Source organism: Cebus imitator, unplaced genomic scaffold (genome assembly GCF_001604975.1).
Source record: "Cebus imitator isolate Cc_AM_T3 unplaced genomic scaffold, Cebus_imitator-1.0 Scaffold446, whole genome shotgun sequence".
NCBI lineage: Eukaryota > Metazoa > Chordata > Mammalia > Primates > Cebidae > Cebus > Cebus imitator.
In genome coordinates this window covers 1428928-1443978 of record NW_016107761.1, presented here as the reverse complement: position 1 = coordinate 1443978, position 15051 = coordinate 1428928, and the positions used below count along the sequence as shown (strand labels likewise).

General features: G+C 45.1%; 1 pseudogene and 2 gene segments (V, D, J or C); all 3 read left to right on the top strand.

The window, feature by feature from the left end:
• The first annotated feature begins 3607 nt into the window (after positions 1-3607).
• Positions 3608-4278, top strand: LOC108291146. The segment is given in 2 exon segments: positions 3608-3730; positions 3844-4278. Coding segments are annotated over 2 exon segments (342 nt in total).
• Positions 4279-8649: 4371 nt separating this feature from the next.
• LOC108291135 lies at positions 8650-9392 on the top strand. The segment is given in 2 exon segments: positions 8650-8857; positions 8968-9392. Coding segments are annotated over 2 exon segments (633 nt in total).
• A 3781-nt stretch (positions 9393-13173) lies between these two features.
• LOC108291151 lies at positions 13174-15051 on the top strand (annotated as a pseudogene). The gene is made up of 4 exons (XR_005197231.1): positions 13174-13246; positions 14012-14267; positions 14399-14805; positions 15001-15051. The product of XR_005197231.1 is annotated as an uncharacterized LOC108291151 (transcript).

The following is a 15051-nucleotide window of genomic DNA, read 5'->3' as shown; positions in this document are numbered from 1 at the left end:
GATACAGGCTCTTCATTTTGTTTTCACTGTGGGCTCCTGTTTTGCCTTTTTAAAAAGCATTTGGAATTTCTCTTACTTCTTGGAATTCCAAAAATACAGAGAAGTTATATTTTATGTAGGCTAGAGTTATTTAGCAGGAGGGAGCTTCAGAATATCTACACACTCTACTCTACATATTCTAGCATGCTGCCTGGAAGTGAAAGTTTAGCCAAACAGTTTAACAGGAAAACCGTTAGCTATCCTGTGAAGGTTAATTTTGCAGTTTATCTTAGAATGGAACAAAATAATGTGCTGAATATTTCTGTAGGCTGGAATCTAAATTTCTTAACTTTCTGTAGTATGAACCATTTTCAAATCTACTAAAAGTCATAAAACCAGACCACGTGAAACACACATTTCTAAGCTCGGTATGAAATATTTAAGTGACTAACTAAAGTAAGAGTTGGAGATTCAGGGTCCCCCTGGAATTTTCAAACTCCCACTCTCACAAAAAAGTCTACAACTTCTTCTCAGTAACCAAAATAAGATGACATATAATCACTTTTATTGTTAATAAATAATATATGTGCATCATGGCATTGCATTTAATTTGTGTTAATTGTTGCCAACAAATGACTATAGGTTAAGCATTTGTGATCTACATAATAATAGAAATAATAAATGTAAATATTTTAAGTGTACAAGTGAGATTTTAATAGCTAAACAGGCAAATAACACGAACTGATGCATTGCAAAGGTGAAGGACTCATGTCCTATAACAGGATGTCTTATCTGGCTTTGGTTTGAATTTCATTTGGAAAACTGGCAGCTGCTGGTCGACCTTCAGGATATGATCCCATGAGCTGATATGCATGTTGACTTTTGTATTTTTGTCAGCATGAAAGAATTTTTTTTTTTTTTTAATCAGGGTCAGAGTCTCTAGTAACTAGCAGCCGGCTGGGTAGAATGGAAGTGAAGCCATGGCCTTTGTCCCCCTGCAGACCTGGAAACCCAGTTTTGAGCATCAGAAAAGAGACAGAATCAGATGCAATGAAATCTTCATTAGACTCTGCTCAGGAAACTAAATCTGACATAATTGGGCACAAGAAGCTGTTCATCCATTCTATTCCATCAGAGGACACAGCACAGCTTTCCCATGAGTTCTTGGGGAGCTGGGGGAAGGAGACAGCTCTGCCAGGTATAGTGTTCTCATGGGAAGTGTAAAAGGAAGAGGCAGACATAGAGATTTTGATTCTAGAACAGGGTGGAAGATTTTGCCTATAAACATATCAACACACTTGCCTTTCCTGCTAAGATCCAAACTTTGGGGAATTTCCCAAATATAAGATGGGATTTAAATATTGGACAGCCAGAAATGTGACCCATGTTCAAATACGCATCCTGATATCACTCAGTTCTATGTGTTCTGCAGCCTTCTGCCTCGATCCCTTTTCCCCTACAACTCTCCACCTTTTTGTGGATGAAGTTGTCTCCATGATAAAATTATTATGTTTTCTCCCCTCATTGGCCTTCCTGTTGGAAGCCTGGGTCTTCCCAGGGAGCCCAGCCTCTATACTCTCTCCTTTCCATAGCTGATTCCCCTTCCCCAGCACAGTGGGTCCTGTCAGAAAATAAGACGTGAATCATCAACTTATTTGTTCCTTTCTATCCTTTGGGCAATTCTCAATGGACAATAAAACACTTTTGCTTTCCAAGTCTCCCATAAAAAACGAAACAAACAACAACCGGAACTAACATCGCCTCATGTGATGCAAGTTTCTATCAGTTTCATTCCAGTGCCTCTCCCAGAGCCCGTCCGTCTGGTTTGTTAAAAACTCTTGCCTAAGATAGTGAGATACACATTTATTTAAGACCTACTCTTTAAGAATGGTGACATCTTTATATAGTTATCATCATCACCATTGTAGGTAGCCTCTTGTCATTTCACTATCTTCCCCCCCCCTTTCTTTCCTTCTTTGAAAAGCTTCCCATATCAGCTGTGTAGTGCAATGAGGTACTTACTGAATAAAACTCACATCTAGGGGGGGTCCCTGGTTTTGCTCACAGAATTTTAGAGTTAGACAGAGTGTTGAAAATTATTTATTTCTGCCCATTGTTTCATAGATGAGGAAATGGGATGCTTTATCAAAAGTATTTAAATGTAAATACTTACTCGATTTTTGGCCTCGTGTAGCATGTATTTCATATTCTGAGTCTACAGGTGTGAATGTCTTTTGGCTCCTATTGGATTATAAGCATCATGAGACTGAGAATGTTGTTTACTCATGCTTTGCACTAAGGAGCCATTCAATGACTGCAAACAAATAAAGCATACTTGAGGTTCCCAGGATGGTGGTCATGTTTCTTTTGTTTCGTGCTGCATCCATCCCTACTACAAGTTCTGCATTTAGTAAATCACAAATGAACCATCAGGGTCTGTCTTTGGAGGGGTTTCACCAGTAGATGACAGTATTACCATGGGTGTATATGTGTGTGTGTGTGTGTGTGTGTGTGTGAGAAATGCCTTTCTGGCAGTGCTGGTCCCTAGTTTTCCTCCTGGCAGTTACTGACCTGGGGCCACTGACAGAGGCACTGAGGTCTGAATGCTGGGCCGTGCTGACCACAGCAGGAAGAGCTGCGGCCCTGCTACACCCCTGAGGCTGAGGTAGATGATGGCTGGCAGAGGAGGGGAGCACCACTGGCAAGAATAAAGGGGACAGTGGTCCTCAACAGGGGACAATTCAGCAATGCAAAGGCATTTTGTGTTGTCACGCTGACACCAGGTAGGTAGGGCCCAAGGAGGCCACTGAGCATCCTACCAGCACAGGACAGCCCCCCGCAACAAAATGATCACCTGATCCAGCATGGCAGCAGTGCCCAAGTTGAGACACCCCAGAATAAGCTTGGTTGTCAACTTTGTACCAAGAAGGAGGACTATCCGCGGACAGCTCAAGGGCAGTACCGTCACGTACTTTTGTTTTCCCCGACTGCCACGTCGTTTACCTTCATTGCCATTCGTTCCCAGCACACGGCGACTTCATATTCTCTAGCAGCCTCCTGTTTCCTCATAGATCTGTCCCTTGGACAGATAAGAACATCACAGGGAGCAGGGCTGCAGATCACTCCCAACAATGACCCTTCAACAGCGTTTGCTGTGAACTAGCGTCACAATCATGTGGGTTAAGTGGCAGTGGTTGGTATTCAGGTGAAATCCCAAGCCAATTTCTTCTGAAACAGGGGGGCCACTGACCACTGATCAGACCTTCAAGTAAGCAAAGATTCAGGAGAGCAAAACAATGTCCTGCATTAATGGGAAGGGGATGCAAAAGATACAGAGAAGAAAACCAGCCTGACTCTGGTTGATAAAGGAAGGTGAAGGCAGGAGGTGGCCAGATCCCGGGTAAGGAGTCGGGAGGGAGGAAGCTGCTGGGGCAGGAATGACTGTTAGAGACACATCCTGGAGGCCACAAGCCCACCTTCTCAATTATTCCCCAAAATTTCAAACACTCCTATAAGAAGCAAGTGCAGGGCATGGAAAGGAGGAGCCATGCTAGAGGAGACCCTGAGAATGGGGGAAGGATTACAGGCTGTGACCTCACTGGCGCAGCTCCTCTCAGTGGCGGTGGAAACCACAGCCTAGTCTTCTCACCACTGCAGACCAGAATCCTGCACTGGGCCTTGCCTGGTCTGCCTGACTCTGCCATGGGCTGCAGGCTCCTCTGCTGTGTGGCCCTCTGCCTCCTGAGAGCAGGTGAGTCCTGGGCCCAGGTGACATGATCCTGTTGGAGTCCCTAAGCCTTTTCACCATGACGACAGCAGCCTCCCTCCTGGGATTTGTCTGAATTCTGCTCTTTTCCTTTGCAGGTCCCTCGGACTCAGCCATTTCCCAGACTCCAAAATACCTGGTCACGCAGATAGGAAAGGAGGAGTCCCTTAAATGTAACCAAAATCTGGGCCATGATGCTATGTATTGGTATAAGCAGGACTCTAAAAAACTTCTGAAGATAATGTTTATCTACAATAATAAGGAGCTCATTTTAAATGAAACAGTTCCAAATCGCTTCTCCCCTGAGTCTCCAGACAAAACTCATTTAAATCTTCACATCGAGTCCTTGGAGCTTGGTGACTCTGCTGTGTATTTCTGTGCCAGCAGTTAAGACACAGCCCTGCAGAGTCACTGCATCCCTGTACACAAACCTCCCGGCTCAGCCAGGAAACTGTGGTGCAGTGTGTGCCCCTGCACCCAGGGCTCCAGTCTCCATTCCCTGATGGCCTCTGATGGAGTTTCAGTCTGTAGTGCAGCCTGCCAGTGCACCCAGTGGAGAAGTCCTCCGTTTTATGCACAGCGAAGTCTCAGAATTGTTTATCAGCTAGAGCAGCGCTTCACAAAAAAGCCACTAAAGTATTAGGGCTCCGCAAACAAAACAGAAGCCTGCCCCATGCGCTGAAGGTCTTAATTGATGGAGGAAGCCATTTCTTGACTTTCTGCACTGCACACATTTGTACATATTTTATATAACGTTATAATGAAAAGCACACTGTTGCTAAAAATGATCGATGAGCACAAACATAAAGGAGAGCGGAAGGGAAATATTCCTAAGATCAAGAGAGTTCTGTTGCTCAGTAAGTACTCTGTTTAATGGAAAAATATTTTGAGAAGCATGAAATTCCATGGCAATAGGTAAACTGGAAAGTGCTGGGGAGAAGCCAATGGAGACAGGCCTGTGCACTCCTTCTCTTCAAGGAGGGTGACCAGCAAGAATCCCTCCCAATTGTGATGAATGTCATCTTGAATTCTCCTCCAGAGCAGGCAACAGCGAGATGACAGGGATATTGGGAGACATGGAAAGGACTTTGAACGCAAATCTCTAAGCAGTGATGAGCCATTGGTCCTATCCCAAGTGAAACAACATGATGAAACTGATACTTTGGTACAGTAACACTGGTCGTAGTATGGATCAGAAAGGAGATAGATTTTTGGGTGGCATGAATGATTAGGAGACTTCTAAATATCCTACATGAAAGATTAGAAAGGGTTTATGTGAAGCATTGTGGATGACACAGGCTTGAGGCTCTGCATTATGTTACCTCCCAAAAATAGTGTTGGTTTTTTTTTTTTTTCTGGGAAGATTGAAGGTAGGGTTTATTTCAGCTTTGCCCTCCCTCTTAGGGAGCTCCAGCATGTGATCATCATTGCTAGTGCATGGCCTTTCCAGGGTCTTAGTGGGAATCACAGCGTACCCACCATGACTCTCCACTGTCACTGGGTCTGAATGCCAATGCCTTCTGGCCTTGGATAACTTCAGCCTTCCCTGCCATGTCTTAAGCCTTCTAGAATTTGTTCTCTGCTGGGCCTTCTGGAGTCCCACCCTCTGCATACACAGCTTAGGAGCTGGCCCAGAAAAACAAAAAGGATTTTCTTACACAATTACAATTATCATCACAAAATGGTAATACTGATGTAATACAAAAATAAATAGATGGTAAAAATCACTTAGAAAGTGTGAATCATTTAATTTGTGTGTTTGCTTGTGTTCATTTGTGTCTTCAAATGTTCTAGAATGGAAAGTCAGTATTGGCATAACAGTACATTTTAAGAAAATTGATGCCATGCCAATAACTAAATGGTCACAAAGCATAAAGAGCTTATGCAGTGAAGTAGAAATGACCCATAGGAAGTCATACAGCTGGTTCCGAGTTGGAAAATTCTCCACAGAACTGACCTGATGTGGTTTCTGACATTTTAGAAATGGCAGGGCTTTGGAGACCATTTCATTTCAGCTCCCTTTATTTAATATATGAGGAAATATGGCATCACATGTATGAAGTGATTGAACACTGACATACTGATTACATTCTTAAACTTCCTGTGAGACACATTTTAATTCTCTAGCTGTTGTCTGAATATGTTTAATTTCCCTACTCAGATAGAATTCTGGGGATGAAAGTGTTGGTGATTTTTGCTTGCTCCTAGCTATTGCTCAAGGAGTATTGTTGAACAAGTCAGACTGGTCCATAAGCTCCAGAGGGCTGGGATAGTATCTGTTATGCTTATTACTAGGGGTCCAGACATAGACAATTTATTTTCTTTGCCTTTACTTGTTCTTCACGGGGCAGGGTTGGGGGCGGTTTCTTGCTCTGTCTGGAGTGCAGTGATGCAATCACAGCCCACTACAGCCTTGATTGCCCTGGCTCAAGCCATCCTCCCACCTTAGTTTCCTGAGTAGCTGGGACTACAGGCAGGCACCACCACATCTGGCTAAGTTTTGGTAATTTTTGGTAGAGATAAGGTGTTGCCATGATACACAGACTCAGACATAGACAATTTCTGTTGAATAAAAAATTAGAATGTCCTAGGTGCGTGCATGCCTGATGTTCTGGCTGCTGACTCTCTGTGTTGTTGCCATCACCTCCTTCCTCTTCATTCCCTCCTGGCCTTTCAAATCCATCCCTGCTGCTCAGTTTTGTGGAGTGTGGAACCAGCCTGGATGCTGACACTGGGTTGGTGAGTGGCCAAGTGCTGCTTTGGCCACAGGGAGGAGCTGTGCTCTGGTGAAACCTCTGAGTCTGGGACCTGGGGAAGGGATGGAGATGGGCCAGGGAGGATCTTGCCCATGGGGAGCCATCCAGACCTCAACCCGGAGCACGACTGTACTCACCTCTGACACACAACATCAGCTTCAAGCTGACTTCCCTTTCCCTTGCACCACACACCTTGTGTTGTTCTTTTCCAGCATCCTGTGTATGTTAACTCTAACCCAGCCAAGCCCCATGCCCTCCACTTCAGGGAGAGGGTGGCTCATCCCTTTCCTGCTGCCTCAGCTCCTTGCCAGTGCCTGGTTGCTGGCTAGCATCATAGTCATGCCCTTTCCATGGGGCATACATTTCTAAATACAGTTTAATTTATAATACTATAAATTAATATATGTTATATATTAATATTACAAATTATATAAATTAATATTATAAACCCTCCTTATTCCCAATGTGTTAAATCATCAGCCTCTGAGCCTGACGCCTCTAGAACACAGCTCTACATTAGCCTTTAGAGAGGAGAGTGGGTCCTGGCTGTTCTGTTTCCGTCTTTTTGCATTCACCAAATCAATCATTCATTTATTATAGAGACAAAAGATTCCCCACCCCAAGATATATGGTCATCTGTGCTTTACCAAAAAATGTTTTGAATGGTGGGCACTGGTCCACACTGCATCCGTGGTCATGCATTCATCCCCCCTCCCCAGAGCCGGGCAAAAAGGGCTCCACCATGCTTAGACGTTGAGGGAAGGGGCGTTTTGAAAGGCGCTGTCTCCTGTGACCCCACAGGGGAGAAGGAGATTCCTTGAATGGGAGTGGTCTGCTGCTGGGAGGGGTCCTGAAAGGCAGGGGAACAGAGATAGAGAGAGAAGCTACATAATGAGGAAGGAGCTGAGAGCAAAGGAGCCCCTGTCAGAGGAATATCCTTGGGAAATAAAAGGCTGACTCTGCCCTTTCTGCCCAGGACATTCATCCCAACCCAGCCAATTCATACCTACCTTCTGTCAGAACTTAGAAAGGATGCGAAGCGATCAGGAAGAACCAGCCCCTGGGCCTGGGGAAACTGTCAGGAGCAGTGACATCACAGGAAAAACCACCAACCAGGGCCAAGGAGACCAGAGCCCANTGCTCTGGTGAAACCTCTGAGTCTGGGACCTGGGGAAGGGATGGAGATGGGCCAGGGAGGATCTTGCCCATGGGGAGCCATCCAGACCTCAACCCAGAGCATGGCTGTACTCACTCTAGCACACAACATCAGCTTCAAGCTGACTTCCCTTTCTCTTGCTCCACACACCTTGTGTTGTTCTTTCTCATCATCCTGTGTATGTTAACTCTGACCCAGCCAAGCCCCATGCCCTCCACCTCAGGGAGAGAGGGTGGCTCATCCCTTTCCTGTTGCCTCAGCTCCCTGCCAGTGCCTGGTTGCCGGTTTGCATCATAGTCATGCCCTTTCCGTGGGGCATACATTTCTAAATATAGTTCAATTTATAATATTATAAATTAATATATGTTATATATTAATATTACAAATTGTATAAATTAATATTATAAACCCTCCTTATTCCCAATGTGTTAAATCATCAGTCTCTGAGCCTGATGCCTCTAGAGCGCAGTTCTACATTAGCCTTTAGGGAGGAGAGTGGGTCCTGGCTGTTCTGTTTCCGTCTTTTTGCATTCACCAATTCAATCATTCATTTATTATAGAGACAAAAGATTCCCTAGCCCAAGATATATGGTCATCTGTGCTTTACCAAAAAATGTTTTGAATGGTGGGCGCTGGTCCACACTGCATCCGTGGTCATGCAGTCATCCTCCCTCCACAGAGCTGGGCAAAAAGGGCTCCACCATGCTTAGACGTTGAGGGAAGGGACCTTTTGAAAGGCGCTGTCTCCTGTGACCCCACAGGGGAGAAGGAGATTCCTTGAATGGGAGTGGTCTGCTGCTGGGAGGGGTCCTGAAAGGCAGGAGGACAGAGATAGAGGGAGAAGCTACATAATGAGGAAGGAGCTGAGAGCAAAGGAGCCCCTGTCAGAGGAATATCCTTGGGAAATAAAAGGCTGGCTCTGCCCTTTCTGCCCAGGCCATTCATCTCAACCCAGCCAATTCATACCTACCTTCTGTCAGAACTTAGAAGGGATGCAAAGCAATCAGGAAGAACCAGCCCCTGGGCCTGGGGAAACTGTCAGGAGCAGTGACATCACAGGAAAAACCACCAACCAGGGCCAAGGAGACCAGAGCCCAGCCCCTCGCCCAGAGGATCTCAGTCAGAGGCCCCATTTCAGACCCCAGGCTAGCATGGGCTGCAGGCTGCTCTGCTGTGCGCTGCTCTGCCTCCTGGGAGCAGGTGAGTTGGGTTCAAATTGCCTGTCCTTGAACTCCAAGCTTTTTCCTTATGGCTGCAGCAACAACCCTCCTCCTGGGCTCTGCCTGAATGTTGTCCCTTTTCCCCCACAGTCCCCATGGACACCGGAGTTACCCAGACACCAAAACACCTGGTCATGGGAATGACAAATGAGAAGTCTTTGAAATGTGAACAACACCTGGGGCACAATGCTATGTACTGGTACAAGCAGAAAGCTAAGACGCCACCAGAGCTCATGTTTGTGTGCAGCTATAAGGAAACCTCTGTAAATGAAAGTGTGCCCAGTCGCTTCTCACCTGACTGCTCCGACAGCTCTCAGTTATACCTTCACCTACACGCCATGCAGCCAGAAGACTCGGCCCTGTATCTCTGTGCCAGCAGCCAAGACACAGCCTTGCAGAGTCACTGTCTCCCTGTGCAGAAACCTTTGGGGCCTGGCAGGAAGCTGTGGGGAGCACGGAGGGCTTGGGTGACCACTTCCTGCAAGAGCCCCAACAGAAGCTTCAGAACATCATAGCACCTGCTAATTCATCTATGTGGCAACTTTATATGCTATGCATATATTTAGAGTGTGGGTTTTCTTTTGCCTGAGTGAGACTCTGCCCTGTCAACTGATTTTTTAAAAATATAAACATATTTAGATCTAGTTTTCTTCAAATGCTTTTTAAAATCATGAAATAGGCTAAGCAGGGTGGCTCATGCCTGTAACCCCAGCACTTTGGGAGGCCAAGACGAGCGGATCACAAGGTCAGGGGTTTGAGACCAGCCTGGTCAATAACCCTGTTTCTGCTACAAATACAAAAATTAGCTAGGTGTGGTGGTGCACACCTTTAGTCTCAGCCACTTGGGAGGCTGAGGCAGGAGAATCACTTGAACCCGGGAGGCAGATGTTGTAGTGAGCCAGGATCATGCAACTGCACTCCAGCCTGGGCAACAGAGCAAGATTCAGTCTAAAAATAAATAAATTAAATTAAATTAAAATTAAAATACAATAAATGAAATAAAGCAAGCATGCTGTAAGAATGATTGTTTAGCTTAAGATTTTTATAAGAATCCACTCAACAATCACCTGTGTCACCACAGAGTTACACCTTGCACTGGGCCAGACACCGTCCTGTGAAAAGCTGTGTTCTCCTGACACTTCATGTCCCGTGGCTTCCACGACTCTTCTTTGGGTCCTCTGTGAATAAAGGCTGTTTAACATCATCGCCTACCCACTGTGTGCTTTGCTGGGATCTCCATGGCCATGTTGGATAGAAAGGATGAGAATGGGTGTCCTGGTCTTCTTCTTAATCTTAGGGAAAAAGCATCCAGTCATTTTTCAGTTTTTGATCATTAAGTATGATATTAACTGTAGATGTTCCATGAATGCCTTTTATCAGGTAGAGAACATTTTTTTTGTTGTTCCTAGTTTGCTAAGAGTTTTTAATCAGAATGTTGAATTTTTTAACAATATTTTTTCTGTATCTATTAAGATGATTATAAAAAATTTAATCTTTCCAACTTTTATTTTAGTTTTAAGGGGTACATGTCCAGGTTTGTTACATAGATAAATTGCATGTCATGGGGATTTGGCATACAGATAATTTTGTCACCCAAGTCACCAGCTTAATACCCAATTGGTAGTTTTTCCATCCTCACCCTCCTCTCACCCTCAAACTTCAAGCCTCAGTGTTTACTGTTCCTTTGTTTGTGTCTATGTGTGCTCAATGTTTAGCTCCCACTTATAAGTGAGAACACGTGTGGTGTCTGGATTTCTGTTCCTGGATTAATTCACTTAGGATAATGTCCCCCAACTCTATCCATGTTGCTGAAATGAACATGATTTTGTTCTTTTTATGGATGCATAGTATCTCCAGTCCACATTGATGGGTATTTAGGTTGATTCTATGTCTTTGCTATTGTGAATACTACTGCATCAAACATATATGTGCATGTATGCTTATGATAGAATGATCTGTATTTCTTTGGGTATATAACCAGTAATTGGATTGCTGGGTCAAATGGTAGGTTTTTTTCAGTTCTTTGAAAAATCTCCATACTGCTTTCTACAGTGGTTGAACTAATTTACATTCCCACCAATGGTGCGTGAGTTTTCCATTTCCTCTGCAATCTTGCCAGCATCTGGTATATTTTGACTTTTTATTAATAGTTATTCTAACTAGTGTGAGATGTATCTCACTGTGGTTTTCATTTGCATTTTTCCTAATGATTAGTTATAATGAACATTTGTTATATGCTTGTTGGCTGCATGTATGTCTGCTTTTGAAAAGTGTCTATTCTTGTCCTTTGCCCATTTTTTAATAGAGATGTTTGTTTTTTGCTTGTTAATTTGTTCAACCTTCTTATAATCAAGTTATATTTTCTGGGGTTGCGTTCATTATGTTTTCCTCTAAACTTTCTATCTCTGTAAGAATTAAGATAGTGGAACCTTCCCTGTTTTTTTTGAAACAGGGTCTTGCTCTGTCACCCAGGCTGGAGCACAGTGGTGCCACTTGTTTATATCCATAAAATTTAACTGGTTTATATCTATGAATATTCCCTCAGTAGGGTATTTTTGTCCTCTGGAGGGCATCTTGGAAAGGTACTGGTCATTGATCATAGCTAATTGGCACATTGGCTAGTGACCGCTGATGTCACATGCAGCTGGACTGGAATCTCTTTTCATTGATTTCTCACGGGGTCGTTTGCCTTTGGACTTAAAAATTAAGAAAATACATCATATGACAACATCTAGATTTGCTCTATATATGTAACTATTCTTAAAATATGATAAAAGATATGTCAAAAGTAGATATTTAAAGAAATTTGGATTGGAAATAAAGTAAATCAGAAGTAACAACTGAAGGATAGTGGTTCTGCAATGGAATCTTTCTCAGATTCTGTTTTCCCAAGTCTCATGTTTCTTTTTAAACCCAGTCTGGCCTCTCCTTCTTAGCTTACTATAGAACCACAAATAAAAACTTATAAATTTAATTGTTATCTGCACATATCTTTACTCATATATGGAAAAATGGGCAATAGGATATTGTCAGTGAACTCAGGTAAAAAGAGAATTTCTAAAAGAGGGAGGATAGATGGGAAAGAAACAAATTCCCCAGCAGTATGGGAACAGTGGGTATTGTTTTCTTTACTTCTGGGTAAGCTGATTAGTGGGCATGTAGCACAGAGTGGTCTGAGAGGTCTGCTTCGAGCACGCTGGCTGGAGTCATCACAGAAAAAAGAACTTTAATGATAAATCATCCACAAATCCCTGAGAGCGTGCCTGCAGTGAGGGAGACAGGACGATGTGGTGTGATTTCTGGCACAGTTCTTCCTGCAGCAGATCTGCCTGAGCTAGGCCAGATTTGCATCATTTCTGTCTTCAGAATTTTCTCAAGGGCAAAATTTCTTTTCTATCACCTTTTTTCTCTTACAATGCAAAAAGTGATCTTGAAGAAGATAAATTTCAAAATGTGAAGGCTTCTTTTAGTTTCTCTCAAAAAACAGTAGAATAGGCAAGATGGTGAAATAGTTCCTAATTTAAACATGTCCCATGTCCCTTCTACCATGTCGGAAAGGCTGTATCCATCAGCTCAGAGAGCCAGAGCACATAGAATAGACTGCATGGGTTAAACACAAATCTTTTTTTCTTTTTCATAACTCCAGAGCATAAAATGGGGGTGCCAGCATGTGGGGCTCTGGTGAGGGCCCTCCTTCTGGCTTGCAGAGCACCTTCTTCTGGTTGAATTCTCACATGGTGGAGAGGGAACAAGCCAGCCAACAGATGTCTCATCTCAGAGGGCACTAATCATACTGGATCAGGGCTCCACTTGTATAAGCTCATGTAAACATGATTTCCTCTATAAAGACCCTATCATCAAATATGGTCTCCCTAGGGGTTGTATTTTGGGGCGACATAAGTATCCAGTCCATTAACAATAGCAAAATCTTGGTTACTGTGCAGTGGGCCACACAGGGGTGCTGGAATCACTGAGCTCCCCATGTCTCTGGGGTGTGCACAGAGCCAGCAGCCTGGGACACAGAGGGTTAAGGTGCAGCCTTGCTTGATATTCACTAGAAGGTGCAATGACATATACATAAAATTGCAGCTGTGCTTCCCATCAGGGAGCCATGCACTTCAGCTATGCAGGCGTTGGGAAGTCTCTGTGAGCTTGCAAAGGAGAATAAAGTTGGGATGTCCCTGCTGGGATGGGACAACCTGCATGCCCTGGGCAGGGACAGAGAGATAAACAACTGCCTGTGAAATCAAAAGCAAAGGACCTGTGGGAGGGACTTGCAGCCTCACCTCAGCTCAGGTTAGAGCAGCCCAGTTCAGCCCTATGTGGTATGTGAGGGTATTCACAGCGAAAAGCAGGGGTCCTGGATCAGGTAAGCTAGGGACCTAACAAAGGAGGGAGGGTGCATGGGAACCTGCAGGGACTATGACATCAGAGCAGTGACATCACAGCCTAACATCCTATCAGAGATGTGATGCCCAAAACCCCAGCTCTCAGGGAACCCCTAGCAGGGTGACACCTGCCCAGCTCTTTCCCACCCAGCATGGGCTCCCGGTGCCTCTGATGGAAAGGACTTTGTCTCCTGGGAGCCAGCAAGTCCTTGGTACCAAGACCAGGTCTGCCGTAGAGACCCCACCCAGGCGGCACTGAAGGCATTAAGATGAAGACACCCAGGTAGAACAGCAAAGTGGGACTATCCTGGGGCCAACCTCCTTCTGAGCTGAGGGCCTCGGGGGGCTGACAGCATTCCAGACTGAGGGCCTTGAGCAGACTCTGACCCACATAGTTATTCTCTCTGAACAGGTGATTATTATTAACAAACAGGTGTTCTGTGTTTTCTCATAGAACCTAGGTAGGCAACTGGTGCCTCCTTACCACTAATGAAGGACAAACTAAAAAATATTCTCCATGAGGGAGCCATGGGAGCAGGGTCACATATCCCTTGCTTAAAGAATTGTTTTAACTGGTGTATAATATATATATATATATATTTTTTTTGCTTGCCATCATTCTTCTTAGCAAACAATATATTTTATCATACACTCAGCATTTCTCAGCATCTAGGCACAGGTGGGATGTCTCTGGAGCACGCCTCATCCAAGGCACCCTCAGGGTCCCTCCTGTGTTCTTTCTCCAGCCTCTCTCTCCCTCCCTCAAAGGCACAGTGGATTCTGCTGTACAGAACAGGGAGCACTGCATCTCAGGAAGCCTGCAAGGGAAGGACACAGGACAATTACATCACAGGATACCCCTCCCATCAGGAAAAGTGAGGCTGAGAACTCAGCTCCTCCCCAGGAGGACCGAGCCCTGAGCACAGGCAGAGTGTTGCCTGACCCTTCGTGCCATGGGCTTCAGGCTGCTCTGTTGGGTGCTGCTTTGTCTCCCGGGAGCAGGTGAGTCCCTGCAGACAGGACAGCACCCCCATTCTGAGCTTGCCCCCACCCCTGTGTCCTCCACTTTACCTTGGGGAGGAGGTACCACCAGGCTGTCTCCTGTGCTCATTTTCCATCTGCTTTTCCCACAGGCCTGGGAGAGGCTCAAGTCACCCAAACTCCAAGACACCTGATCAAAATGAGAGGACAGCAAGTGACACTGAGGTGCTCCCCTATCTCTGGGCATAACAGTGTGTACTGGTACCAACAGGCCCCAGGACAGGGCCCTCAGTTCATCTTTGAATACTACAATGCGATGCCGAGACAACAGGGAAACTTCCCTGCTCGATTCTCAGGGCTCCAGTTCTCTAACTATAGCTCTGAGATGAATGTGAGCGCCTTGGAGCTGGGGGACTCGGCCCTTTATCTTTGTGCCAGCAGCTTGGCACAGCCCTACAAAGCCAACCACATTCTGTGCACAAACCTCCCTGGCCCAATGTGGAGCAACCTCAGCCCTGACGTATCTGTGAGAATCTGGGGACTGCAGGGGGAAAGAAAGGTAATTTAGGATGCTAGGACCCACAGCCTGGGGCTTTCTGCTATTCAGGGCTGGGGGAAACAAGGCCAAGAGGGGCTGCTCAGAGGATGACGCTGCTTCTGTAGGTTGACTGCAGAATTACCTTCTCTGCCGACACGGTAAACTACAGGGTAGAGGACATGTTTGTAATTTAACAGCTGACACACTCTTTTTCAGGACAAGGGATCTCATTTTGCGGTCAAGATTGTTGATAACAGCATAGTGTAG